Below are 27,797 nucleotides of genomic sequence, written 5' to 3'. Positions count from 1 at the left end.
GAACGCATAAAACTTTTCCAACTAAGCCATTTAAAGTATAGTGAGCTTTAAACTTGCCACGCGTGAGAAAATTGCACAAGTTTGTAGATTTCAGAACGTAATATTTATGTAATGGCTTTCACGATACATAGATAGTCTTCAATACAACTCCTCCTGCTTATATAGGCTGTCCCACACCTTGAGCTTCTCGAATTCGGGAAGATCTATTATGCTTACGTCATGACTTATGTTGAGCACTTCCTGTGGTTTCCCTGCTTTCGAAGGTTTCCAATTAATGGGAGCGATTTCTTCGCAATTCGGATTAGAACTGGTCGCAAAGGCAGTCCACATGCCCACCATGCGCTGTATGGTTTTATACTCTGCGGATGACTTGTCCAATTTCCAGGCTTGTAAGTTGAAAAACAAATAGGGCAGATCGTCAGCATGGGCCACACCCTTTGTAATGTCCTCTCCGCAGTATTTCTTTCTATAAAAATTGAAATCTGGTGAGTCGAAATCGAAGCGATAGAAATAGGTCGGAGCGCGGGCGTATTTTAATCGAGCGAGCAGACTGCGATAGATGCCATGCCAGAAAATTTTATAGGAGTAGAACTGCAAAGGAAACAAGATTAAGATCAGTTTTCGAAATATCATTCGATTCAAAACACTTACATCGAGAAAGTTGAACAGCAAGGCTGAGCTGGGTTTCTCATTTCCGAAGTACGCCCGAATCATACGCTCGCTATATTTCAAATTCTCTTCCTGGGTGTGTTGAACCCTCACATCATGAGGGACCACACGCACAGGATCATCCAAAAGATTGTCCATTGCTTTTGTATTAGCCTTGAGACCGGGATACATGAAAAGGCCCTCAAACGAGGTGCCTCCCAGCATCACCGGCAAGTCATTAGACCAGGCACTGCGTGCCATTTCAAGCTGTGAACCAGGAACAACGCAGTCCGGTCCGACATACGACTCTACGGTGGGTCCGAAAGCATATATAAGTCCGTTACGTCGATCTTCCGCAGTTAAAAGGCTATGGTTGACCAGCTTATGTGCCTCCAAACTACGCAAATGGTCCAGCACTTGTTTGTCGACGTTCTCCCCATTGTAGCCATACAGCTTGGCCAAGCGATAGGCGAAATCAGCTGGTGGAGTATTAGCCCAATAGTTAAGCACCGTGCCCGACATTGGAATGGCCTTATGGAACAGGCCGCGAGTCTGCTCCGTGCACATCATATAGTGAGTGCTACACCCTCCAGCACTCTCTCCGCAGACCGTTATGTTGTTGGTATCGCCATTAAAGTGCTCTATATATTGCTTAACCCATTTGAGGGCCAGCACTTGATCTTTAAGACCTGCATTGCCAGGGATCTCTACGCTTGGATCGTTAAGGCTCAGAAAACCTTAGGCAGAAAGCATGAACAATAACTAAGCTCTCTCTCTGTGCTTTCAGGACTTACCTAGGCAGTCCACCCGATAATTGAGTGTAACCAACACCACATCTTTTGCCATGAAATAGTCCGGAGAGTACAACTCACGAGTTGCTTCACCCACTGAGAAAGCACCGCCATAAATGTACACAATCACGGGCAATGGCTTCTCACTATTTAGCTGCAAGATATAAGAAAATATTAGACTCAGATTAAGTGGCCCCCTAAAGTACTTACTCGCTTCGCATATACATTCAAATACAAACAGTCCTCACTGCCTTCAATCTTACCAGTTAGAAGACCCTTCTGAACTGGCTTCGCAGCATAGTTCGTGCAATCAAGAACGCCCTGCCATCCACCCGCAGGTTGGGGGGCCTTGAAACGTAGCTCTCCAATGGGTGGCTTAGCAAACGGCAATCGCTCAAAGCTATAGTAATCGTCGTCGTAGATAGTGAGACGCTTAACGCCTCTAATTTGGCCCAGCGGCAGGGCGAGCTCATAGGTGTCCAAGCTGTGATAAAGAGGGAGGAATAATCGAGTCAATAAAAAAAATTAGGCATCAGCCCACCTTGTCGCCATAGTTGAGAGTGTTAACGTCTGTCACCGGCACGACTCGACAGCAAACTAAAATTGAGTATCACGCGGAATTACCGCGTCTGCTACCAAAGTTCGCTCACAGTGGCGATCACAATATTAGTCACACTCTCTGCACGAATCGCAACTCATTGACACTTGTCCGAAAACTTGCCTTTAGTGCCTCATTATCATTCATTATCACTGCCATTATCGCTTGTGAGTATGGCATTGTTTTTGGACTTTTACTGCTGCTTACACCACCCGATTTCAGTTTCAGCTCGTTTCTCACCATGCCTATATAATCTTATAGATAAGACGACCCAAGAAGGGATTTTTTGTCGAAATACTATACAGTGCCTCTGGTGAAAAAGTGTCAAACAAAATGGCACAATAATCATTTAATACAGGGCGTGAAAGCCAGCAATAAGCCTTGAAGTACACTATTCATTACTCGAACAGTAAAAAGTGGTATTTCCGTGCGTTCGACTGTATGAACATTGAGATATTTTGAACCACAATAGCTAAACACTCCAAATTGACATTGAAGACTTATCTGATATATATGCAGATGAAGTTTATTACAAACCATATATAACCCCATTTAATGGAATCTTTTTTTGTTTTTTATGATATCATTACAAAGTTTTATGGGTGAAAGGGTTTTTTAAAATCACTGTTATTGCCATTAAAATATTTTGTAATGCCTCACTACTCTTTAAAGGGTATTCAACTGAGCGAGTCTAGCCTCGATTTTTTCATGCACGTGCTTATTTGTTAAAGCCCGACAGTATTCGTTAAATTGAACAACCTTATCAGCAGCTAAAATGTTTATTCTAAAAACTGCAAATCATATAGACACCACAAATTTGTCATTTAATTCCTGATTATCCCAAACAAAACTCAACTTTATTGAGGGATTTACAATCGTTATTTTCGTAAATATAAGTGGACAAAAGGCAATAAAGGCAATCTTTTGTAGATATCCATAAATATGACATAATACCACATGATATCTTTCGATGATTCCAATCTTATATCCGAATAAGCTGAGCTTAGTAAATAACTGATGATTATACGAGTGTTACATTACATTTAGAATTTGTATGAAAAAAGTTGTCAAGGGAAAAATTGGATGCTTTTTCTTTCCTTATCACATATATTCCACAGTGCTGCGGAAAAGGAGGATCGCTCTAACAAGTAAACAATTAGCTGGATCGATGAATTTTGATTAAACCTCGTTCATATATATTTTCGTTAGTGCTTAAAAATGTCGTTTTCTTTTTAGCTGCTTAAGCCGTTTATCACTGGGCGTATAAATACGAGTATTTTCAAATATCAGTGCCTTTACAATTCAGAAGCTAGGCTTGATTATGATGAAAGCGATTACGTATTTCTTCTTGTTAGAATAATGGCACTGCCGCCTGTTCGTACAGCTGATCGAAAAACTTTAATTTCTGTGGCTCTGGCTGTGCAATAAGTTGCAGTTCATGACTGATGTTGAGGCAATGGCGCTGCCCAAAGCGAGCAATGGGCTTCCAATCCACCAGAGATTGCGTGAGTGGGGCATTCGGATCGGATTTGAGAGCAAATTCGGTAAACATGGCAACCATGCGAAGGATAGTGGCGTATTCGGGCCTTGTTGCATCGAGTTTAAAGGTGGCGGGTATTACGAAAATATAGCCCAACTCGTCCACATGTCCGACGCCGCGCATTTCGGGTCCATGGAAGCGTACGCGATAGAAATTAAAGTCGGGCGAGTCGAAGTCAAAGCGATACAGATAGGTGGGGGCCCGACCGTAGGCCCCACGGGCGTGGACTACTCTTTGTTGGGAGTGCAGCATGGAATACGAATAGAGCTATAAAGCAGTCCCGAATTAGTTCTACTCAGACAAGATTAGATATTTCCCCATATACTTACGTCCACCAAACGATCGACACTCTCCAAACTTAGCTCTTGACCGGCCAGAAAGTATTGCAACAACGATTTGCCCAATTCACGTTTCTGGCCCACATCGCAGCGCTTTTGAAGCGTGCGGGGGAGCAGTTGTTCCGGATATTTTCGGAAATTGTTCAGCATCGCAGGGTTATCTTTAAGCCATTTGTGCACATAAAGGCCCTCAGAGCTTGTTGTACCCAAGATAAGCGGTATATTGTTGCTCCAGGCGGAGCGCTGCAATTCGATGGGCTCGGCCAGCAGTACGGCAGAAGGCGTATTGTAGGGCTCTACACAGGGCGTGAAAGCCAGCAATAAGCCTTGTGCCCGTTCCTCGGGCGTCCAGAACTCTGCAGAAGCTACCAATTTTGGATCTGCCTGTTTGATGAAATTGTACACATCCACATCGTTGTTTTCGCCCTCGTATCCCAGATGTTTGGCCAAACGATACTCCATGTTCGGTAAGCGATTCGTCTCTGTCATAAAGCCAGCCATAAGGATAGCCTTATTGAAAAGCAGCTCTGTCCGTGGACTTTGCATAAGAAGGTGTGCCGTTCCAGCCCCCGAACTATGTCCAAACAGTGTAATATTGTGGGGATCGCCATTAAAGTTACTTGCGTTGGCCTTAATCCATTGAAGACCCAGCACAATGTCCTTAAGTCCTGCATTTCCCGGCACCTCCAGCGAAGGATCAGCAAAACTCAAAAATCCTACAGTTATTCAATATTTGTAGAATCAGGAAAAAGGAGGTGCGTCATTTATTTAAACAGCCATGGAAATGGGGAAGAAAAATCGCGATGCTCACCAAAAGGTCCCAAGCGATGGCCTATGCTCACAAATATGACCTGTTGCTGCATAAAATAGTCCGGCCCCCAGGCACGTCTGGATGGATCGCCTCCCTTGTAGCCTCCGCCATGCAGATAGACCATAATGGGCAATGGCTTCTCGCTGTGCAACTGTCAAGAGAACAGAATTTCGAGCACTTAATTTACGCGCCCAATACTTTAATTCCCTGAACCTTTTCTTCTGTTTAGAATGCACGAAACTTCAGTGAAACAAAAAGTAACGTAAACTGTATTTGATTCCGATATCGTAATAAAAAATACTGACTCGGATTTATAAAATCCAACTTACCAACTACAGTGTTTCGTAATCAACTCACCGTCTTCACCGAAATATTCAGATAAAGGCAGTCCTCGCTGCCCTCCACCTGCTTAGTATAGCTGCTAACCTGAAGACACTTGTCTTGAGGCTGCGAGCAGTCGCGTATGCCGTACCAGGGTCGAATGTCGTAAGGGGCTTTAAAACGGAGTGCCCCCACGGGTGGTGCCGCATACGGCACGCCATCGAAAGCGTAGAAAGGCTCATCGTAGAGCGATTGCAACAGGATTCCGCGAATACGGCCGTGTGTGGTCTTCACCACCGGCGATGTCTCACTGCTATTTGATGAACATTTTTCGGGTTCTGGGAAGGATATTCAAAGCATACTTACTAGTCCGCGGTCATTGAATTGCTGCGAAAGTCAAAAAATAACTGTTCCGACATGTTGGAAAAAGAACCCTCGGACCACAGCCGGACAGCTGATAAGCTGTAACAGTTAAGATTACTGAGGCTTATCTGGTGGGTGGGCAATATTTGGACAATCTGCGAAAGCATATTTATTTGTTTGATAGGTGTCATAATATTTATGTTCAACTGTTCAGCATACAAGGAAGAACGCTCCGTGCTACCTACTCGAAAGTTAATATGAAATTATATTTAATTTCGCGTGCACTTAAGTTTTGTTTGCCTGATAATAGGAGAGGGAGTAGTTTAATCTAACTATCAAATCGGGTAGTCCCTAAGCTCGATCGGCATTTATTGTAACTAATTGTTTGTTCTTCTGCTCGTTCTATATTTAAAATAATATTGAGCATTAAATCAAATAAATCTGACCTATTATGAGGAAAAGCGGTTGCTGCAAATTACATAAAATTTAATACTTTTAAACTGAGTATGCGTATACTATATAGTAAAAAATATATCTAAATACATACATACATATTTATTTAAATAATATAGTCTGGAGTAATTCAATACAAAGGCAATAATAAAATACTTCACATATACAGCAAACAAATTCGACATAATTTACATTTGTCTGATTTATATTTTATGTTACAAGTATATAGTCCGATATAATATAATATTTAATGTGATATTCGCTTTATTTTGGTTGCGCACTTTAAATTTTAGAAAGAGATTTGGAGATCGCCGCCATAAATAAATGATGCTATAGCTATAAGAAAACTGCCAGTCATAGATAATAATATACTTTGGAACCTGAATTAAATTATGACGATATCTTTGGTGGCGATCCAGCACGGTCTTGGAAAATGTTCGCTGAGCTACATACATCAACAACACAAGTGACGCATTAGCTCACTATGCCATCATTTGCCATTTATTTATTTATCCTAATTGAAATCCAAGTCCATATCCAAAAGTTTTCAATATTCAAATTTGTATAAACATTAAACATTCAGTTTAACTACATATGAATGAATTGAAGTGAAAGCAGTTCCTTTGTAAATAGTTTAATAGTTATATTTAAACAATACGTTGGAAAATATACATATGTATGCCATATGATACTAATATTTAATGAATTTACATATGTATGTACAAGTATATGCTATGTGTATTACAAATATTTGAAGTTATTCATTATTTTTAAAACAAAAAGTTTGTTAAACTGTTGTCTTATGCAATTATTTTACTAAGAACACCCAAAATTAGTTGCTGAAAAAATATAAGTATTAATTTATTATTCTTTTGATTTTCTACTGTTATATATAAATATAAATGTGTATAAATTGTAATCAATAATAAATATTTTCGACATTTAATTTATTTAATTTGATTTTCTTGCCCGCGGCAAGTTTTCCCCTCTTGCTCACACTCAGCAACAGCCCACCTCTGTCTCGCTCTTTCCATTCTTTCTAAATCCTTTTGAGTGCACTTTCTCACTAATATATGTTAAGGCAGCAACAGAATACACTTTCACGACAAGGTAACGGAACAGCGAATTAGCTTGCTTATAGTGCTCTTTTAAATAGTTAGCTCAAACAAAGATTTGGTAACAAAAGGAGCCAAAAAAAACAAGAGAGAACGCTACAGTCGAGCAAGCCCGACAGTGTAATACCCTGTACCCAGGTAAACTTCCGTCACTGAGTTATATGCGCCCATAGCAGCAGCAAAAAGTGGAAGAAGAAGAGCGAACTTGTTGCTGCAGTTTAGGGGGGTTGTACTGGCGAGAATTTGTTTCGCTAATAACTTTTCTTAGAATTGACCGAATTGAATAAAATAACAGTAGACAATTATGTATAAATTATGTGTGCAAAGTTTGGTTTAGGTAGCATTTGAAATGTGGACGCTATTGACGAAATTCTGTAGCGGGGGAAGGGGGAGAAAATTAAAAAAAAAAATAAACTCGTCCTTTCTCGGACCTAGGATAATCTGGATGCCAACTTTGGTTATTCTAGCTTTTATAGTTTCTGAGATCCTTGCGTTCATCCAGACGGACAGACGGACGGACAGACGGACGGACAGACAGACGGACGGACAGACGGACGGACATGTCTAGATCGATTTCTCTCGTCATGCTGATCAAGAATATATATACTTTATGGGGTCGGAGATGCTTCCTTCTGTATGTTACATACTTTGCACAAACCTAATATACCCTTTTTACCCTACGGGTACAGGGTATAAAAAAAACTGTCGACCTGACGGCTATGTCTGTTGGAAGAGAAACTTACTTAGTAACTCAAATCTTTACCATAAATTATTAGATCAGCAAACAAATGTTAAATTTCATTTCGCTGTTTATTTCCCTGATTTTCCGAAGAAAGGGCTTAAAAATTTGGGTTAAATTCTGATTGATTTCAGTAGTTCCGCTCTTTAACTTTTTCGAAGACTTTTCGGCTGATATAAAGGCTTGGCGGGAAACTGAATGACGTAGAGCTTCTCAGGGCTTCAGCATTTTGAAAGAGAACTCTTTTCACCACATTGAAGCAAAGAAAGAAAAGAAAGAAAATATATTTGACCAATAGAAAGCTACGATTAAATCTCGCAATTCTCTTTTCATATTCAGACCGATACACATAATTACATACAAAGATACATACACTACGTGTTTTTGAAGTGAAACTTCAAAATTCTTGCGGTTTTTGGAATCCAGGAATAGTTTTGATGGCAAAAGAACTGCGTTTTCTGAGGCTCTTGAAAGTTGAATTGAGTTTCACTTCAAAATTCTTGCGGTTTTCGGAATCCAGGTATAGTTTTAATGGCAATTGAACTGTGTCTTTTGAGGCTCTTGAAAGTTGAATTGACAACTAACATTAACGACAGATTTTCTATCAATTTTTTAGCAGGTTTTATAAATATTTATAGCGTTGTTTCTAGCGTTTTTTTCTAGCAATTTTTTAGTGGATTTTCTAGCGTTTCTTCTATTTATAATTGTGTTGCTAGCCATTTTCTTCTACTTATAGTTGTGTTTCTAGCCATTTTCTTTTAAAACCGACAGCGATAACCATTTTTAGCCATTTTTTTCAAACCAAATTTATATTCGCCGACAATTACTGATAACTATTTATAAAACATTCAATGTAAAACCTCAAATTAAATTACTCCAATGCAAGCTTAGCTTACAATAATTTATTCCCTTTAAGTTTATATTTTCAGAACGTAATATTTATAAATTGCTTTCAAGATATATAGATAGTATTCAATACAATTCCTCCTCTTTATAGAGGCTGTTCCACAGCTTGAGCTTCTCGAATTCGGGAAGATCTATTATGCTTACGTCATGACTTATGTTGAGCACTTCCTGTGGTTTCCCTGCTTTCGAAGGTTTCCAATTAATGGGAGCGATTTCTTCGCAATTCGGATTAGAACTGGTCGCAAAGGCAGTCCACATGCCCACCATGCGCTGTATGGTTTTATACTCTGCGGATGACTTGTCCAGTTTCCAGGCTTGTAAGTTGAAAAACAAATAGGGCAGATCGTCAGCATGGGCCACACCCTTTGTAATGTCGTCTCCGCAGAATAACTTTCTATAAAAATTAAAATCTGGTGAGTCGAAATCGAAGCGATAGAAATAGGTCGGAGCGCGGGCGTATTTTAATCGAGCGAGCAGACTGCGATAGATGCCATGCCAGAAAATTTTATAGGAGTAGTACTGCAAAGGAAACAGGATTAAGATCAGTTTTCGATATATCATTCGATTCAAAACACTTACATCGAGAAAGTTGAACAGCAAGGCTGAGCTCGGTTTCTCATTTCCGAAGTACGCCCGAATCATACGCTCGCTATATTTCAAATTCTCTTCCTGAGTGTTTTGAACGCTTACATCATGAGGAACCACACGCACAGGATCGTCAAAAAGATGGTCCGTGGCTTTTGTATTGGCCTTAAGTTCAGGATATATGAAGAGGCCCTCGAACGAGGTGCCTCCCAGCATCACAGGCAAGTCATTAGACCAGGCACTGCGTACCATTTCAAGCTGTGGACCAGGAACAACGCAGTCCGGTCCGACATACGACTCCACGGTAGCTCCGAAAGCACATATAAGTCCCAGTCGTCGATCTTCTTCAGTAAGAAGGTTATGGTTGACCAGTTGATATGCCTCTAAGCTACGCAAATGGGCCAGCACTTGTTTGTCGACGTTCTCCCCATTGTAGCCATACAGCTTGGCCAAGCGATAGGCGAAATCAGCTGGTGGAGTATTAGCCCAATAGTTAAGCACCGTGCCCGACATTGGAATGGCCTTATGGAACAGGCCGCGAGTCTGCTCCGTGCACATCATATAGTGAGTGCTACACCCTCCAGCACTCTCTCCGCAGACCGTTATGTTGTTGGTATCGCCATTGAAGTGCTCTACATATTGCTTAACCCATTTAAGGGCCAGCACTTGATCTTTAAGACCTGCATTGCCTGGGATCTCTACGCTTGGATCGTTAAGGCTCAGAAAACCTTAGGCAGAAAGCATGAACAATAACTAAGCTCTCTCTCTGTGCTTTCAGGACTTACCTAGGCAGTCCACCCGATAATTGAGTGTAACCAACACCACATCTTTAGCCATGAAATAGTCCGGAGAGTACAACTCACGAGTTGCTTCACCCACTGAGAAAGAACCGCCATAAATGTACACAATCACGGGCAATGGCTTCTCACTATTTAGCTGCAAGATATAAAAAAATATTAGACTCAGATTAAGTAGCCCCCTAAAGTACTTACTCGCTTCGCATATACATTCAAATACAAACAGTCCTCACTGCCTTCGGGCTGACCATTTAGAAAACTTTTCTGAACTGGCTTCGCAGCATAGTTCGTGCAATCAAGAACGCCCTGCCATCCACCCGCAGGTTGGGGGGCCTTGAAACGTAGCTCTCCAATGGGTGGCTTAGCAAACGGCAATCGCTCAAAGCTATAGTATTCGTCATCATAGATAGTGCGACGCTTAACGCCTCTAATTTGGCCCAGCGGCAGGGCGAGCTCATAGGTGTCCAAGCTGTGATAAAGATGGAGGAGTAATCAGCACAAAAAATATTATCTATACTATATACAAGTATGTGTAAATCAGCCCACCTTGTCGCCATAGTTGAGAACCTTTAAACAACCGTCAGAGGCACGACTCAACAGCATACTAAATATGAGTATCACGCGCAATTAAAGTGGCTGCAAATTGTAAGGAAACTTGTATTGTGTGCATTATCTCTCGTTATCACTGCCGCAATCGCTAGAATAGCTTTTAAAATGTTTATTCCAAAAATGGAAAACTATTACATATATATTTTCAATTGATAATACTTGTACGATTTGCCCAACCAAAACTCTACTTTATCGGGCGATTTACAGTCATTGTTTTTAATCAATAGACTTGCGAATGCATCAATCGATTTCCATTTACTATATAGTAAGTATATCCGTCTGTAATAAGAAGAGAAAACTACTGACGATTTGGATGAAATTTGAGATAAAAGTAAATAATTATGTATAGTGTAACGATAAATTGAATTCACGATAAGCCAAGTTACATATTTCGTGAAAATATGGAAGCAAATATTACTAAACTACTTTTGCTTCCGGATTTTAAAAAATACAATCTTCACGGAAATATGTATTTACATATATTTGTTCTTTTGCTGTGATTGATAAATTTGATAGCTCTGCTGATTTGTTTCTATGATTTGTGGACTTGTACGAACACAACTATATTATCTTATCTTTACACAATACTCAACGATTAAATTTTAATACATGGAAAATTTGGACACTATTAAAATGTATAGTTATACAGTTATGTATGTCAAGTTTAAAACAAGCCTTTTTTTGCAGCTACTTTTTATAAATGCTGTCCCAAACAAGCAATTTCTGTTGCTCCGGCAAATCCATTAGCTTGATATGGTCAGAGATATTCAGACACTCAATAGTTGGCGCATCCTTCCGCAAAGGCGCCCACTTCAAGCTCCTCGAAAGCTCCGATGCCACGCTGGGACAGTTCGGATTCGAAGTGGCAGCAAAGGTTGTTACAATGTCGATCATGCGCGTAATTGTCAGGAACTCTGGAGTATGACGATCCAGTTTCCAAGAGAAGGCGCCATACCACAGATAGGAATGATCATCAACGTGGGCAACTCCGCGCAATTTATCGCCGCAGTATTTCAATCGCTGGTGATTGAAGGTGGGCGAATCGAAGTCGAAACGATAGAGATAGGTGGGCGCCTGAGAGACGGCTAAGCGTTTGTTTAGACCGCGTATGATCGGATGCCAGAAGACTTTGTAGCTAGCATACTGCACAGAACAAAAATAAATATATTAATTAGAAATAATTGAAATATCTTAAGCTAGCTATTAAAGCATCTTCATTTCTCAATAGATTATAGTCTGCATAACTCTTCTGGCTATGAACAATCTTTAAAGATTTTTATGTTCAATAAATCGTATGTTAATTTTGTTCAGTGGACTTGAGCTGTGGTCAGAAAGCCAGATAATTTGCACACGAATTTCACAATAATTAATAATTTTACAATAATTTCATGAACATGTTTAAATTAAACATGTTTTATAGGTGAATAATTGTGGGGAAAGTTTGTGCTTTTTTGTAGTATCAGATCAAAAAACTATCCCAAACAAACTAGCTATTACATAAATTTCTCCCAATCCCAACAAACAGATAATGTATATGATGATGATTATGGTTGGAGAAATATATCCTAGAGAGTTCTACATTTCGCGTAATATATATTGTGCCCCAGAAACTGAGAATTCCGCTCACCTCGCAATAGGATAGCACACTGTCCATGCCGATGGGCTTCTCGCCAAAGTGCGTCCGCTGCAAAAGCAGGCCAAGACGACGTGCTACGTCCAATGGCAGGTTACGCTTCAGGTCTAACGGCAACATATGCTCCGGTTCCTCCTTGAGTGTGGTTATCAAATAGGGTGCCAAGTGGACACGAGCATACATTAGGAGGCCCTCGAATGAGGTGCCGCTCATCAGGACAGGTATTTTGTTGCCCCACGCATTGGCCAGTAGCTCGCTGGGAGGCTGTAGCAGAACTGAATGCTCACAAGCGTACGGTTCCACCATGGGACCAAACTGGAAGAGGCAGTCGTCCAGATTCTCCGATGCACTCAGCAGGTAGGGCTTAACCAGCTGCTCACCCGGCACTCTCTGTAGAAATTCCAAAAGTTTGGCATCGGTGGCAGCCTCAACTTCGTCCATGCCCAAGGCAATGGCTAAGCGCTGCGGCAGATTCGTCAAAGGACAAAGCGCCCACGAGCACAAAACATTGCCCGATTGAAGAATAGCCTTGTGAAAGAGGCCCTCGGCACGTGGATTCAGCATTAGGTAGTGTACGGATGCAGCGCCTGCGCTCTCACCGAACACAGTGATATTGGAAGGATCGGCATTAAAATTTGAGGCATTCAGTTTAAGCCATTGGAGCGCCAGAAACTGATCCTTTAGGCCAGCATTGCCTGGCACACCCACTTTGGCATCTTTGAGGCTGAGAAAGCCCAGGGCGCCGACTCGATAGGACACAGTGGCCACCACCACATCACGCATCATAAAATAATCGGGACTGTGCAGTTCCGTGGTGGGATCTCCTTTCTCAAAGCCGCCACCGAAAAAGAAGACAATCAGTGGCAGTGGATGTGAAGAATTAAGCTGCAAATAAGAGCATTTATTAGTCGGTTTGTTAAGGTACATACATATGTACATATATACATATTTGCAGATGCATCATAAATGTTTATGGCAATTATTTTAAAGAAAGAGTGTGCTCGACTCTCTTGTTTTTGGTATACACATACTACAATTTGCATTCCAATTTGGTAAACCGAAAGATCCCTTTATCACTCAAATTGGATGTGTGCTGACACGATAGGCTTATCATTTTCACACACAAATACATACATACATACATATGTACATATGTACAAGTATATAAGTACATGCATATGACACATTTAGCGATAATCTGAAAATACGATGACTAAAGCTTACCTTCTTCGCATACACATTCAGATAGAGGCAATCCTCTCTGCCCTCCAATTGTTGGGTGAAATGGTTGTATTGCAGCGGCTTCTCGCCTTTGTAACGACAATCCAGGGGCTCTGTCCACGGCTTGACCGGCTGCGGGGCCTTGAAACGCAGCTCCCCGATTGGCGGCTCAGCGTAGGGTATGCGCTCAAAGCTGACGTACTCATCGCCATAGACGGCCTTACAACCTTTGCCAATAATGGGGCCGCTGCTTGTTTTAGCCTCAATGGGCGCTCCGTCGCTGTAAAGTCGAAAATTCAACACTGTTATTCAATTTATGCTGATCTATTCACAATTCGTCACTAACCTCTCCATGCTGACGTTTAAACGTGTAATGAGCAATGAATTCGACACTTTTGCACTTTTATCTAAAGCTGTGGCTGTAGTACAACATTTATGGCGCTTGTTTTTATTGTTTATTGTTGTTGTTTTATTTTTTATCTTGAACAGCTAAACTACAGCAAAGCAAAGGCAACTTGATTGTGGCGCGAGCACAAAGCGAAAGAGCGCGAGGTAAACGAAGACAGCTGATTTTGCTTTTGAGTGCTCATTTATTTACACACAAACCGCAAGCAGCTGCGTTTCGTGAACTTGTTGTGGTTCTTGTTGTTGCTTATTATCTTTTGCTTCGCAAACACACACACACGCACATACATCCATGCAAGCTTGCAGGTTATGTGTTTGGATCATGACGCTCTGCGTTTTTTCTATTTTGCGCCCAGGGCTGCAGTAACACGAAATTAATAAACTGATAAAATTCGCCTTGTAGTTACAATTAAGGCATTTATTACAACGATTCTAGATACATCAGCTCTTGCAATATTCTTTCTATAGTCGCCAGCTTGTATTGCTACCTATTCATAAAGTATTGAAGCGGACTGAGCACTTTTTATACTCTGTACATGAACATATGTATATATTGTGTATGTACATATTGTACATGTATGTATAAGGTTTTGCGGGAGCTGAAAAATTTAACAGACAGAAGGAGGCGTGGCAGATCCCTCAAAGTATATATGTATGTATATTCTTGATCAGCACGACAAGACGTGTCGATCTAGTCCGTCCGTATGAACACCTGGATCTAAGAGACTATAAGAGCTAGACACAAAATTTTGCAAAAATATGCCTTATGTGAGTTTGTTTTATTTTTTTGATATTAACACCTCCGCCCATCCCCCACTATGTAGGATTTTCGGAAGCGCCGTTTGGTAATTACATCTAGTAATTACATCTAGTTAGTGATTATGTGTCCGTATACTAAGTTTCATCATTATAGGGCGATTTAACAAGAAGTTATAACCATAAATATGATATTTGCCCAAACGCTGCCCACAGCTGTTGTTGTTGTTGCTGCTTTGGCTCAGCATTGACACAATTTCTATGTAAATGTGAAATTACACCCTTTACGTGAGTTCAAATACCAAAGAAGGTAAAACCAATCAACTATTTTTTTTAAAGTTTTTTTTTTAATTTTTTTAAATATTCTACACACATGTACAGAGTAATTCAATGTCGGGACACCCAACTATAGCTTCTCCACTTGTTTAAATCAACGGTTTCGGTTTCAATGCCAAATGCCTTCCTGGTACGCTGATTATATGTATGTACATATATCCGCAATAGTGTCATTTTATCTAAAACAAAAAGGCTTAATACATACTTTCAAAATCAACCGGTGATGACAATTTCATATTTTTTGATTGCATCACTGAACTCAAGAACTAAAAGTATCCCGTTTTCCAAACGTACTTAAAGTTCGAGCGCCAATTCTATATATTACAATCTAAAAAATCTACCATAATATGCTGTTTGGACGTGTCCGAGCAAAAAATTTAAATGGTTTATTGTTATCACTCTCCTCTTGTTGCAGAATGTTGATTCGATATTTCGAGTATTTTGAATATGAAAAATTATTAATTTGTAATAGATTAATATAGCGGACTTACCATTTTAGCAAATGCACAAGTAAACCACACCTTTCCGCATCGGTCAACAGCTATTCATAAACATAAATTCCAAATCGGTGGCTAATGCAAAGAGTGCTCCGTATGTGCTATACGCCAGCCCTAGTTCGCTTTATAGCCAGCTGAAAGACTTAGAAAAATCTGGTGTCATGCTGCTTACAAATAAAAGTACTGTTACAATAACGGCTAGAGTAGAAACATAATTTAGAAAACTAGAACATATGTATGTAAATATGTTCATACATACATATATACGAGTAAATACATACATATGCATATGTTGAAGTGTGTACCTGTGCCAAAGGCTATTTATAGCAACAGTTCTTGTAACAGGATGACATAACTTATTTCTGTACAAACTTTTATTTGTGTATGGGAGGCATGCACACTCCCATATTTAATATACATGCAAGTATGTATATATGTATGTATGTATATATGATCATGATAAATGGAAAATTATGGTGTGGGTGCGTTCAGGAAAAATGCACCAATTGGTAGTTTTTAATGTGAAAAAGTTAAAAACCCGTTCCCATTCGAGCAAAGAGCCGATTAAAAATGTACATAAATATAAAGAAATTTCGCATATCGGAATTGGTGGAGGAAAAATTTGTCGGTGAAACTTATTTACTAAGCTACGTTTTTTACTGAACAATTTTAAAAGTCAAGCGGGCTTAATTAAGTTTTTGTGAAGATCGCGATACAAATAAATTGAATTTACAAAATTGTTACAATTACCAAGATAGGGAACAGACCTTATAAAGCCGATTGCGCTTGGTCTTTTAACCAACAGTTTTCTCTTTCTCTCTCGCTCTCTGTTTCTGTTAAGTTAACATTAACAGCAGCTGCTGTATTTTTGTGACGCTGTGACATAATTTGCTGAGCTGTACGGCGAAGAACAGTGTAAGCAAAACAAACCAGAGAGAGCTAAGAGCAAACGACCAGTGCTGCCAGTTCTTGAGGATCAGAAAAAGCTAGATCAGAAATTGGTAACAGACAGAAATGGCCTTAAAATATAATAATGCTGAAAATAATAATGTTGATTATTATTTTTCATTAAAATTATCTACACACACATACATTTCCATTTCATTAGAAGTCTGTTCTGTTAGGTTTCGACTTCTCTTAAGGGACTTTTATAAACATGTTACGCAGTTATTTAAATAACAGCTACATGATGAGCGATTTGATCTGATCGCTCTTGTGCAAGTTTGGCCTGTAACATGCTTCATTTATTGAATTACAAGCTCTTTTTCAGAAAACAAATTATTATAAATTTTAATGGCGATATCAACAAATACTACAGAACAGCAACGCTAATGAGTCCGACTTGAAGTATTATCAATACCAGTATATATATTTGGGAACTATTCCAGTAAAAGCACGCTATAAGTCCCGCCAGTAACATATTTATAATTTTATTGACAATCGGAACTTGAAAAGGCCTACAATTGGTGGGAAAATGTCCAAATTGGCAACTCTGCGAGGCCTTCACATGTGTGCGAGTGTGTGTGAGTGCGAGTGTAAAAAGGAATGCAAGATAGCGCGCGTCGAGTTTATTAATCAATCCGCTAAATAAATTTGTGCACTCGTTTTTTGGTTGAGCCCTAGAATAGGTCGCAAGAGACGACCAACGAAATTAGAGCAAACACAGAACTTTAGCAATTTTCACACTATTTCTATAAATTATTTTCTTCTAAATTTTCCCAAAAAAAATTAAGCAGGAACAGAGACATGGAAGTGCAAGTTGGGCTGCCGAAATTATTGCAAATGGGCGCCAAGTAAGTAAACAATATACAGATGTATGTACAAATATTGTGTGTACATACATATGTACATATGTATGTATGTACATGTTTACATCGTTTTCAATTCAAGTGCGAGTCCAAATCAAACAACTAGACATTGCACTTTGAACGGCGAGGTTATCTCTCGCTCTCTCTTATTCCATCCGTATCAGAAGGCGTTGAGATTTGACATTTGTTGATACGCGTATTATTGTTTTCGTCGCCCTCGCCAGACTCGTCGGCCACAAGCTGCAACAATACCGTCTGGCGACCAGCAAGACAATCATTGTGGACACCAAGTTCGGACAAGTGCGGGGTCTGCAGCGCAAGACGATCTACGATGAGGAGCCGTACTATGCGTTCGAGGGCATACCCTATGCCAAGCCCCCAGTGGGTGAGCTGCGCTTTCGTGCACCACAGCCGCCGGAGCCGTGGCAGGGCGTTAAGGACTGCACCACATATCGGGCAAAGCCGCTACAGAGGAACATGATCCTTGGCATTGTGGAGGGATCGGAAAATTGCTTGCATTTAAATGTGTATGTAAAAACGATGGAGTCGGAGAAACCACTGCCGGTCATCGTTTGGATCTACGGCGGTGGCTTTCAGAAAGGCGAGGCTTCTAGAGATTTCTACAGCCCGGACTACTTTATGAAGCAAAATGTGGTCTTCGTTTCCATCAATTACAGACTGGGAGCGCTGGGTAAGTCGTGTGTATATATAAAATGTAATAACCAGACTCACTAAATATCATGTCGGCTATAGCTTTTGTAGTAGACGCGCACATTTTGCATTCCCTCACAGACCCATCTCTAATACACGTTTCTATAGCTTACCTATATACCTATATGTACGGTCTTGCACCGATCTCTACTATAGATACAGAACTCATAACTAACATATTTTCTAGAGAGTCACGCATAATTCGCATCCGTTTTAGAATAGTAAATCGAAATTTCGAAATTCTTATTGTTCATCTCTCTTTATGTTGCAGGTTTTCTTAGTCTTAAGGATCCCACTCTCGATGTGCCCGGCAACGCAGGACTTAAGGATCAAGTGCAGGCACTTCGTTGGATCAGTCAGAATATAGCGCATTTTAACGGAGATCCCAACAATATCACCCTAATGGGTGAAAGCGCTGGCGCAGCCTCCACCAACATTATGATGACCACCGAACACACTCGAGGACTCTTCCACAAAGCCATTCTGCAATCAGGCTGTGCGCTGTCTGCCTGGGTGGAGGCACCGGATCACAATTGGGCCTATCGCCTGGCCAAATATATTGGATACAAGGGTGACGAGAAGGATGCGGATGTGTTGAAGTTCCTTAGCAAAGTCTCTGCGCGTCAGATTGCCGCTAATGATCAGGACATATTGACCCTAGATGAGATGCGTAATTTTATTATTTTCGCCTTTGGGCCTGTTGTGGAGCCGTACGAGTCTGCGCATTGTGTGGTGCCGAAACCGCACAGAGATATGCTACCAAATGCGTGGGGTAATGCCATTCCCATTATTGTGGGCGGCACATCGTTTGAGGGACTCTTCTCCTATCAGCTAACACACAACGATCCTTGGGTGCTGGTCAATTTCGAAAATATGTTGCCGCGCGAAGTCCAGGAAATGAGCACCCCAGAGGAAGTGCAGACACTGGTGAGACGCCTGAAACATGCATATTTCGGAGACGAGCAACGGGAATCCATGAACTTCTTCGAGGTGATGAACATCCACTCACATCGTCAGATTTGGCACGATTTGCATCGCACGGTGCTGGCGCGTCGGGCCTACGCAGCGAACGCCCCCACTTATCTATATCGCTTCGATTTCGATTCCCCACATTTCAATCAGTTTCGGCGTCTGGTTTGCGGAGATCAGGTGCGTGGCGTCGCCCACGCGGACGATCTCTCCTACATGTTCTACAATATCATTGCCTCGAAGCTGAATAAGACGTCGCTGGAATACCGCACCATAGAGCGGATGGTGGGCATGTGGACGGCCTTCGCGGCCAGTGGGGATCCTAACTGTGACGTCACAGCGCCGGCGCTGTGGCAATCCGTTCAGGAGGAGCCTGATATGTGCTTCAATATAAGCGATAAACTAGAGATGATTGAATTGCCCGAAGGCAAGGTGCTGAGCGTCTGGGATAGCTTTTACCCCAAGGACGCTTTGTATTGAACAAAAATCCATAAAATATGTAAATAAGTCTAATTGTTATTATCGCATTTCCATTCTAGAGTAGATTGTGCCATGTGATGAGAGTGCTGCGAATATAACTTACAGTTTTGTATTCCAAATGTGTAGCTAATATATAAGGGTCTAAGTCCAATATTCTGTACAATCTGATATATATGATTAATAGATATCTGTGCCATTTGTATTTTATATCATTTAAGGATTTCCTGCCAAACTTCTTGAGATAAATTTGAAAAATGTATTACATTTACCATAAATAAAAGATATTTTTGTACAAATCTATAATATATGTTAAAACTTATAGATTTAAATTAATTAATTAAAGTTTATAGATTTAAACTAAATGTGTTGCTCATATGTAGTACCCTATAATTCTAGTTTTCTTTAATCTTTAAATTAATTTCTGTTTGTTATATTTCCGATACTTTTCTTGAATCTGTATATACTCGTATGGATATCAACTGTGAATTATCCATCAATTATCAATATTGAATTATTTAACCCCATATTAACTTCCTAATTCTACGATAAATATAAGCAGAATTTGCTACTCATAGATGTCGAATATAAAGTTTCAGTTTATCTCTATAATTATACTTACTTATCGATCTCCCATTTCTGTTTCTGCCATGTCTCTCAAAACTCAAAAACATGAAATCCCAGAAATATATTTAAGGAATGTAAGGAACGACTATGGAATAAAACTCTTTATTTTGTTAAATTTGAAACGACTAATACATAGAGATCCCTTTATTGATATATCAGACTCAAATCAATTTATATGTGATCTCTTATTAATGCCTTAATTCCTATGCGTCTATTTATTCAAATATTGTGATGTGTCAGACCAAATCGTTAATTTATTTACGCCCGTGTATATTTCAATTATATCGCAATAGACGTACTATAGATTAATAAGTCTAATGATTGGTTAAACAGCGTGTGTGTCTAAACACTTTTTAAGTCTCGAAGCGCACATTTTTTGCTCGTACACATCACTTCATTATCATTTAATGACATTAAGTGACCCCATAATGCTCACCTACTGGTACTTATCATTGAAATACTTGACTTATATACATATATATGTGTATATACTATAAACACGTACTAAAATGTTATTTAATGTCACTTTACGGAGGCAACACTACATGAGACTTGCATATGCCTTTATTACTATAAAGTTATTAACAAAAAACCTGTTTAAACTAATCGGAACAACAACAACAAAAACAATGATTGCATCCCAACAAACACGCCCATCAAATATGTACATACTACTTATATATATATATATAAATATTCGTCACTGTGGATCTTGCTTTGTGTAGAAACTATCCCATAATTCAAACTGTTTTGTTTCGGGCAGGGTGATGAACTCAACCCGCTCGCTAATGTTCAGGCAGCGACGAGGACCATCCGCCTCCAGGGCGTTCCAGCTAGTTGGGGCTATTGCCTCACAGTTGGGGTTACCGTGGGCGGCGAACGATGTCCACATGGCAATTAGTCGCTCTATAGTACGATATTCGGGTGACGTCTTATCTATTTTGCTGGACAAAATATGGTAAAACATATAGGAGATGTCGTCGGCGTGCGAGACGCCTCGTTGATGCCGTCCACATAAGAGAATGCGATAATGGTTGAAGTGTGGAGAATCAAAGTCGAATCGATACAGGTAGGTGGGGAACTTGGAGTTAGGTAGGCGGGCCAATAGTGTGCGATGCATGTCGTGCCAGAAATGCTTTATAGATAGCACTTGGAGGCATTCGTTAAACTCCATACTGCCCCGCGTGGCATCCTCAAAGTAGAAGATCTTCAATTGGCGCACCAGCTCCCGAATTTCAGCCGGGGTGCTCTGCTCACGCACGCTACGCGGCAAGATGGCCTCAAAGGAGCTGAGCATGTGCTCGGCATCATGCATGGTGGACTGATAGGAGAAGAGACCTTCAAAGGAGGTGCCTCCAATGATGAGAGGCAGCTCGTTGCCCCAGGCCGTGGCCAATTGCTCGCTCTGGGGCTTGGGTATGACGCAATGTTCGCTAACATAGGGTTCCACAACTGGTCCAAAAGGAAACATTAGATAGTCGCGGACCTCCTCCTTTGTTAGAACATTATTGCATTGAGAGGTAATATCATTGGGCGAGGCCTTGAGCAGAAATCGAAAGACCTCCTTCTCATTCTCGCTACCCGCATAGCCGAGTCGACAGGCCAGGCGATAGGGCCAACTGCGATCAGGTTCATTGGCCCAGGAACACAGCGACGATCCCGATTGCATGATCGCCTTGTGGAAGAGTCCGCGTGTCTGCTCGGTGGTCATCATCACCTCTGTGGAGGCGGCACCTGCGCTTTCCCCCATCAGAGTGATGTTGTTGGGATCGCCATTGAATTCGGCTATGTTTTCGTGTATCCAGCGTAGAGCCTGCACCTGATCCTTCAAGCCAGCATTGCCGGGCACATCCAAGTCACGATCCTTCAGGCTAAGAAAACCTGTAAGTGAATAAACAAATTGTAAGTCAATCGCTTGGCTTCTGAATGAATTCAATTAAACATTTAATGACCCTCTCACGTATTTGTTGTGATTTAATTGAAACATTGGAAAAACTAGTTTTAAACTAGCCGCATTGATAAACTATTGACAGTTTTCATTTGAAACTGGTCAAGTAACTAGTGACTTTCTTTCTTTCCTTGAGAACGGTGCTTTCAAAAATTATGCATATAGGTTGGAGAAGTTCTCGACAGCAATAATTACTCACCCAAGACGCCAAGTCTATAATTGAACGTGACAAGCACAACGTCGTGCTTCATAAAATAGTCCGGACTGTAAAAATCTCGGGTGGCCTCGCCTATTTGAAAACCTCCGCCATAAATCCACACAATGACTGGCAATGGAGTCGTTGAGGAGCCTTCCTTCAGCTTCTTAGCATACACATTTAAATACAGGCAGTCCTCGGATCCCTCCATCACTTTGAGTACAAAGTGTTTTTGCAGGGGCTTGCCGCGCGGAAATGTGCAGTCCCTCACTCCCTGCCAGGGCTCCACTGGTTGTGGGGCGCGAAATCGTAGCTCACCCAGTGGGGGCTTGGCAAACGGTATGCCCTCGAAGGCAAAATACAGTTCTCCATCGTAGATTGTCTTGCGTTGTAGACCCTTCACTCTGCCATACTTGGTGGCCAACTCTGTGGTGTGCTTGGTCCCCAAACGGTACTGTATTACTTTATGGGCAATAAGTCTGCAATGGGTTTATCGACAGTTTGTTAATCAGCGTACTGATAGCATTTAACGACTGATATGTGCTACAAGTATATCTTATCAGATACTATACAAGTACGTGGGTAAATGAACAATTATGCCAGCTATTTCGAGGTTTATGTTTTCACTCACTTTGCACCCAGTTTCAACAGATCCCCAACACCCACTTGTACGTCCATGTTCCTGATGGGATTGGGATCGAGTGGATTGGAATGGGAGGGGAGGAGGGAAAGTAGAGACCTCCGAGATTGAAACGAAAGAAACACTTCCGCCGTGCGACGTTGTCGGCCTGCAACTGAAAGTTCTTTCTATGGGGGCACACTTATGGAGTACAATCTCCCCAAACAGCCTCAGTCGGCAACTTTTAATCACGCACGAAATGAGCTTATCAAGTACTCGTACATTACTGAGACTCACAACAATTGATTATGTTGCTGTTGTTGTTGTTGTTGTTGTTTTTTTCTGCTAGATGACGATGTCGTCGGTTCGTAGTTGTAGCGAATGAATAGCTCTACATCGGGAAAACATATGGCGGCGACGGCATTGAGCTCTCACAAAATAAAAGTGATAAGACCTGTGCACCATGGGGCACAAAAGTGATCGCTACTGTTTCGAAGACAGCTGTTTGTGTTATTATTTGTTTTAATGACCTGTAAGTATAATGGGTTGCAAAGTGGACTTTTATTGTAGAAACACATAACCGCATTACACAAGAAAAAAACGACAGCTGTTTCTGCTCTAAAACCAAGTGCAGCGTAACTGCGAAAATCTGGGCAATTATTGGTCCAATCACAATGTCCAAAATAGAAGAGAGAAATAGTATATTTAAAAAAAAACATAACTGGAAATAATTACAACTTTTTTCTTCCATTTTTACTTAGTTTCTAAAGCTTATTTCAGTAACAAAAGTGCAATCCATCTTGACTCATTAAAACCAACCACCCTTAATAACTTTATGATATTGTATAGCATTATATTTCCTATTCAATGTATAAAGTGTATATTTTTAATGAAATCCACCCGCTTTGTATTTATGCCACTCAACCGCTGAAAGCCCTTCTAGGAATTATACTCAAAGTTTTGTCTCCTTTTTGCTTTTTTTCTCGCACTAGTTTTAAAACAAAACTTTATTGCGACACATATTTAAATATATTAAATGACCGGAATACTGTAAATTATCGTTTTGTTTTTCTCTTAGTGTATAACAATGGCGCCCCAGTTCAACATATATTATATTGTATTTAAGCATGCACTCATACCAATAGAGCTGCTGCGTAGGAAAGGCAATTATCATTGACATGCAATTGAAAAAAACCGGTACATTTGTAAATACATTTATTATCTTTCCATTTAAATAATAATAATACTAGCAATACTTGTAGCATAGTAGTCACTCAAACAAAACGAGTTCGAGCGTACGAAATGAGTTCGTTCTATTTCCACACTCACCTAAATACAAGTAGGCGCAGTTACAAATAGTTTTAGTTCGTAATCTTTATGGGTTAATAGACCATATTTACGAAAAAGATTACTATACTATACATTTAGTTGTTGTACTAGCAAGTGTCTTGAATAAACATAGGAATGGTATACATCATAATAATAGCTAGATATTTCCCTAGTTACTCGCTAAAAATATCCCATGTGATTGATGTGCATCCCAAAATTATTTGAGCGTTTCTCACCTGTATCCAAGGTCTTAATTGCTGCGTCTAAGTTATATACGTTTTGTAATCTTTCATAAAAAAGGCGAGCACTTGAAAAATGTTTTTGTATCAATTATATCAAATGCGATGAAAATTCTGTAATTGTCCCCATTTAAATACACTTAATTTATTGGCAAAAATATCTCATACATTTGGTTCAGTATCAATTGAATATAAATAAAATTAAGATTTTTATATCAACTTGACAAGAGAGTCGCCGACGGGCATTTCAAGACTATAAATGAATATAATCGAAATATTGTATTTATTTCTAATCGAAAAATAAATTAATTCAATAAATGGTAATAGATTTCTTTTAGAGATATGCAATTTCGTACTTGTTTTCAAATTGCAAAAAAAATATTCCTAATGGGCTAGTTTTCCCAGCTGATACAAATACTTGTATGTAAGCACAATTTTATCGAAATCAATTCATTTACTTTTGTGTTAATGAAATTTTCTTATTTTGTTTAGAGTTCGAGAAATGTATTGTTAATAACAAATCAAAAATCATCTCTAATTAGAATTGGAGAAAAGTAATCGGTTTGGAAAACCGGAACATTCGGAATAGTTATAGAAAAAATTGAATAATTTTAGACGATTTATTAGATTTTTTCATGCATTTTTTAAATTTTTAGCAATGTTAATTTAAATCCCTTAAATTATTAACTAAAAGTGCTTTGAATAATTAGGCATCAACATTTCAAATTGGCGCCCTAATTCCACATAGGAGTCGATGAAGTTGGCTGCGCTCTACTCCACATATTGCCAGATTGCTGACAACAATCGTAAAAAGAAGACAATAAGCGATGTAATTCGCAAAAATATTAGTTAATTTATTAACTAACAACTTGCCTGTCACATAATAAAAGCGTATAAGAACTTTGGAAAATTTTATATTTAGTTAATTGCTTCAAGTCGATAACAACTTATAAATTATTGGCAAATGCAACCCTGCGCCTCATGTTAGGTGTCCAACTGCAACTTGCGACTCTCTCTTTTACGTTTCGTCTGCCAAACTGTACGGTGCTTAGTTCGTGGAATCTAGTAAGGAATTCCCGAAAAAATACATAATAAAGTGAAAGATGTGTAAAAAATATGAATACAAATTGCAGTCTAGTAGTTCAAGTTATAATTTTGTGCATATTTAGCAAAAAACAGGGTAAAAGCTTGATCGATGCAGGTGGATTAAAAAGGGTAAGTGCGACACTATTAAAAATTCGTTTTCTGCGCACTGTAGCCTTCACTGACAATTCCCTAGATATTGCGCAGACAATGCGGCTGCGCACTTCAAGGCTAGACAGTTAGACGCACAGCACACATATTAGCTCGATTTTTTACAAGAAATGTATGAGATTGCTTGCAAGGCAACAACAATTTGCAATTTGTGCAGACTTTCTGTCTGTCTGGTGTGCGTGCCTTGGCCTTGAAGCTTGCGCGGCTGCGCAGTACCTAGAAGCATCGTTTTCAAGGACAGAGGTACCAGCGTCTACAGAATTGCACAAATTATGTTAAAAATGGAAAACTCTCAGGCTATCTACATATGTTTGTGTGTATTAACATTTTATTTTACATTTTCTAAGCATTATGAGCAGGCAACATAACAGAATATAACATCTGTACAACAGAATGAGTTATTTTTTATTATTTGTAGAAGAAACAGCCATGTGGAACGAAACTTCCAGAAAAGCATTTTGTCGTCTGCATATGTACGTATGTACATACATACATATATACACACATATGAATAAGTATGCAAGACGCTGCATGTCAAGCTTGTATATTTGTACACGTGCCCATTTGTGTGCATATACATACATATGTAGCTGTACTTTTGCGACACTTTTGCGCGTCACTTGTCATCTCGCTCTTTCAAATGCTTGCCAGACATACCGTCTGCCATCATTACGTATTAATATTCAAATAGTGTGTACACACTGTTACTCCATTTTCTCCCATTTTTATTGTATTAATTTTGGTACACACTTGGCACATTCAGCAACTTTTAAAAATGTCGAATGCTGGCCAACTTTTACTTTCACTTTGAATACAATATTTTGCAATTTGCGCTACCAAAATCAATAAAACTTTTGAAATTTTCAGGATGCGGCAATGAAAGAATGTTTTGCAAAGTGTGTGTGTATGTGTGTGTGGCAAAAACTTTTACCTGAAAATTAACGCAAATTTGACAAAACATCAAAAGCTGCTGCACAGTGGGGTTTTTTATATTTTTAGCTCTCATGTAATATTAGCTTGAAAACTTAGAGGGATGATGGTTGATCCTAAATATGTGAAGAAGCACAATACGATAAATTATTAAATATACATAATTCAAAAATAAATAAAATTAATTAAATCAATAAATAAATAAAATATAAATTAAAAATAAACAAATGAATGAATAATAAATAAGTAATAATTAAAAACCAATACAAAAATAATGAAAAACTAAAAAAAAAATAAACAAAAAAACAACAACTGTAAATCGTAAATAAATAAAAAAGCAAAAAAATAATTAAATTAAAAATAAAACTAAAAAAATAAATACATAAAAATAAAATAAATCAAGTAAATGCAAAACTGCAATAGTATGAAAAAACTAAATAAAATAAACAACAAAAACAAAATGACTTTAAATCATAAATAAATAAAAAAGCAATAAAATAATTCAATTTAAAATGAAATTCAAAAATAAATAAGAAAACAAAATTATTCCAGAAGTACAAAAATAAATACTGTATGTATTAAAATCAAATTACTAAAACAATAAATACATAAAAAAAAAATAAATGTAACACTGCAATAGCATATAAATTTAAATAATGATAAATTAAAATAAAAACTGAAATAAATAAACTATAAAATAATTTATATAATTTAGTTTTTATTAATTTAATTATGCTAGCAATTTTGAGTTTTATGCCATTTTTCTATATTTTTATGCTTTTTTTGAATGAGGCATTGTCTAGATGAAAATTCTAGTTAAAAGTATGAAATCGTCCACTGTATGCCAGGGGATTTTGCAATAAATAAATTTCTTCGGTGCGCGCAAAGACCAGCAATCAAATAAGTTTCTGCAACCAAATTTTCGTGTCGATTATTTTTATTAAAATTTGTATTGTTAGCGCAGAGCGTGATTGGATGCGGCTGCTGGGGACGTGGCAATGGCAGCAACTAATTAAAAATTGTCATAAATCCCTGGAGTTTAACCCATTTACAGTTGACTGGGTTGCAAATAATGGCAATAAGCATTTTGGTTAATGTTTTGTCGTGGCTCAGGGAGTGGGAGTGGCGGGCTATGTGCGGCCTTGGCTACCACGCCAAGGATTTATATAATTCAAGTACTTAATTACACTTGCGCGCACTTTAATTTCGAGTTAAACTTGTGGCGAAA

General features: G+C 39.2%; 3 protein-coding genes across 3 annotated transcripts; 1 reads left to right on the top strand and 2 right to left on the bottom strand.

Moving 5' to 3' along the window:
* Positions 1-84: 84 nt before the first annotated feature.
* On the bottom strand, positions 85-10,708 carry LOC115623826. Its single transcript, XM_030518369.1, has 14 exons — positions 10,552-10,708; positions 10,201-10,474; positions 9,994-10,144; positions 9,203-9,936; positions 8,693-9,142; positions 5,414-5,565; positions 5,084-5,360; positions 4,727-4,877; positions 3,907-4,631; positions 3,420-3,844; positions 1,650-1,923; positions 1,443-1,593; positions 652-1,385; positions 85-591 (listed from the first exon to the last, which is right to left on the bottom strand). The coding sequence occupies exons 1-14, from the start codon at positions 10,560-10,562 to the stop codon at positions 139-141; spliced, it is 4,962 nt and encodes a 1,653-aa protein (XP_030374229.1). The 5' UTR covers positions 10,563-10,708; the 3' UTR covers positions 85-138.
* Positions 10,709-11,185: 477 nt separating this feature from the next.
* On the bottom strand, positions 11,186-22,992 carry LOC115623824. The gene is made up of 7 exons (XM_030518368.1): positions 22,830-22,992; positions 22,202-22,677; positions 20,758-21,935; positions 13,815-13,957; positions 13,472-13,748; positions 12,242-13,132; positions 11,186-11,757 (listed from the first exon to the last, which is right to left on the bottom strand). The coding sequence occupies exons 1-7, from the start codon at positions 22,874-22,876 to the stop codon at positions 11,302-11,304; spliced, it is 3,468 nt and encodes a 1,155-aa protein (XP_030374228.1). The 5' UTR covers positions 22,877-22,992; the 3' UTR covers positions 11,186-11,301.
* LOC115623325 (esterase B1) lies at positions 17,083-19,730 on the top strand. Its single transcript, XM_030517586.1, has 3 exons — positions 17,083-17,255; positions 17,495-17,961; positions 18,253-19,730. Exons 1-3 carry the CDS (start codon positions 17,209-17,211, stop codon positions 19,428-19,430), a joined length of 1,692 nt encoding a protein of 563 aa, XP_030373446.1. The 5' UTR covers positions 17,083-17,208; the 3' UTR covers positions 19,431-19,730.
* Positions 22,993-27,797: the final 4,805 nt, after the last annotated feature.

Source organism: Scaptodrosophila lebanonensis, unplaced genomic scaffold, assembly GCF_003285725.1.
Source record: "Scaptodrosophila lebanonensis strain 11010-0011.00,11010-0021.00 unplaced genomic scaffold, SlebRS2 tig00000053-arrow-pilon, whole genome shotgun sequence".
NCBI classification, from domain to species: domain Eukaryota; kingdom Metazoa; phylum Arthropoda; class Insecta; order Diptera; family Drosophilidae; genus Scaptodrosophila; species Scaptodrosophila lebanonensis.
This window is presented reverse-complemented; position numbering and strand designations above follow the sequence as displayed.

Excerpts from the sequence above, each read along its gene's own strand:
- LOC115623826 (XM_030518369.1), bottom strand. Across the intron at positions 5,566-8,692 it reads ATAAAGAGGAGGAATTGTAT|ATTGTCCAAATATTGCCCAC; the intron begins TGAATACTATCT and ends ATGCTTTCGCAG. Across the intron at positions 5,361-5,413 it reads AATTCAATGACCGCGGACTA|CAGTGAGACATCGCCGGTGG; the intron begins GTAAGTATGCTT and ends TTCATCAAATAG.
- LOC115623325 (XM_030517586.1), top strand. The coding sequence starts at position 17,209 with ATGGAAGTGCAAGTTGGGCTGCCGAAATTATTGCAAATGGGCGCCAA. Across the intron at positions 17,256-17,494 it reads TTATTGCAAATGGGCGCCAA|ACTCGTCGGCCACAAGCTGC; the intron begins GTAAGTAAACAA and ends CGCCCTCGCCAG. Across the intron at positions 17,962-18,252 it reads TTACAGACTGGGAGCGCTGG|GTTTTCTTAGTCTTAAGGAT; the intron begins GTAAGTCGTGTG and ends TTTATGTTGCAG.
- LOC115623824 (XM_030518368.1), bottom strand. The coding sequence starts at position 22,876 with ATGGACGTACAAGTGGGTGTTGGGGATCTGTTGAAACTGGGTGCAAA. Across the intron at positions 13,133-13,471 it reads TGAATGTGTATGCGAAGAAG|CTTAATTCTTCACATCCACT; the intron begins GTAAGCTTTAGT and ends TCTTATTTGCAG. Across the intron at positions 11,758-12,241 it reads GTGTGCTATCCTATTGCGAG|TATGCTAGCTACAAAGTCTT; the intron begins GTGAGCGGAATT and ends TGTTCTGTGCAG.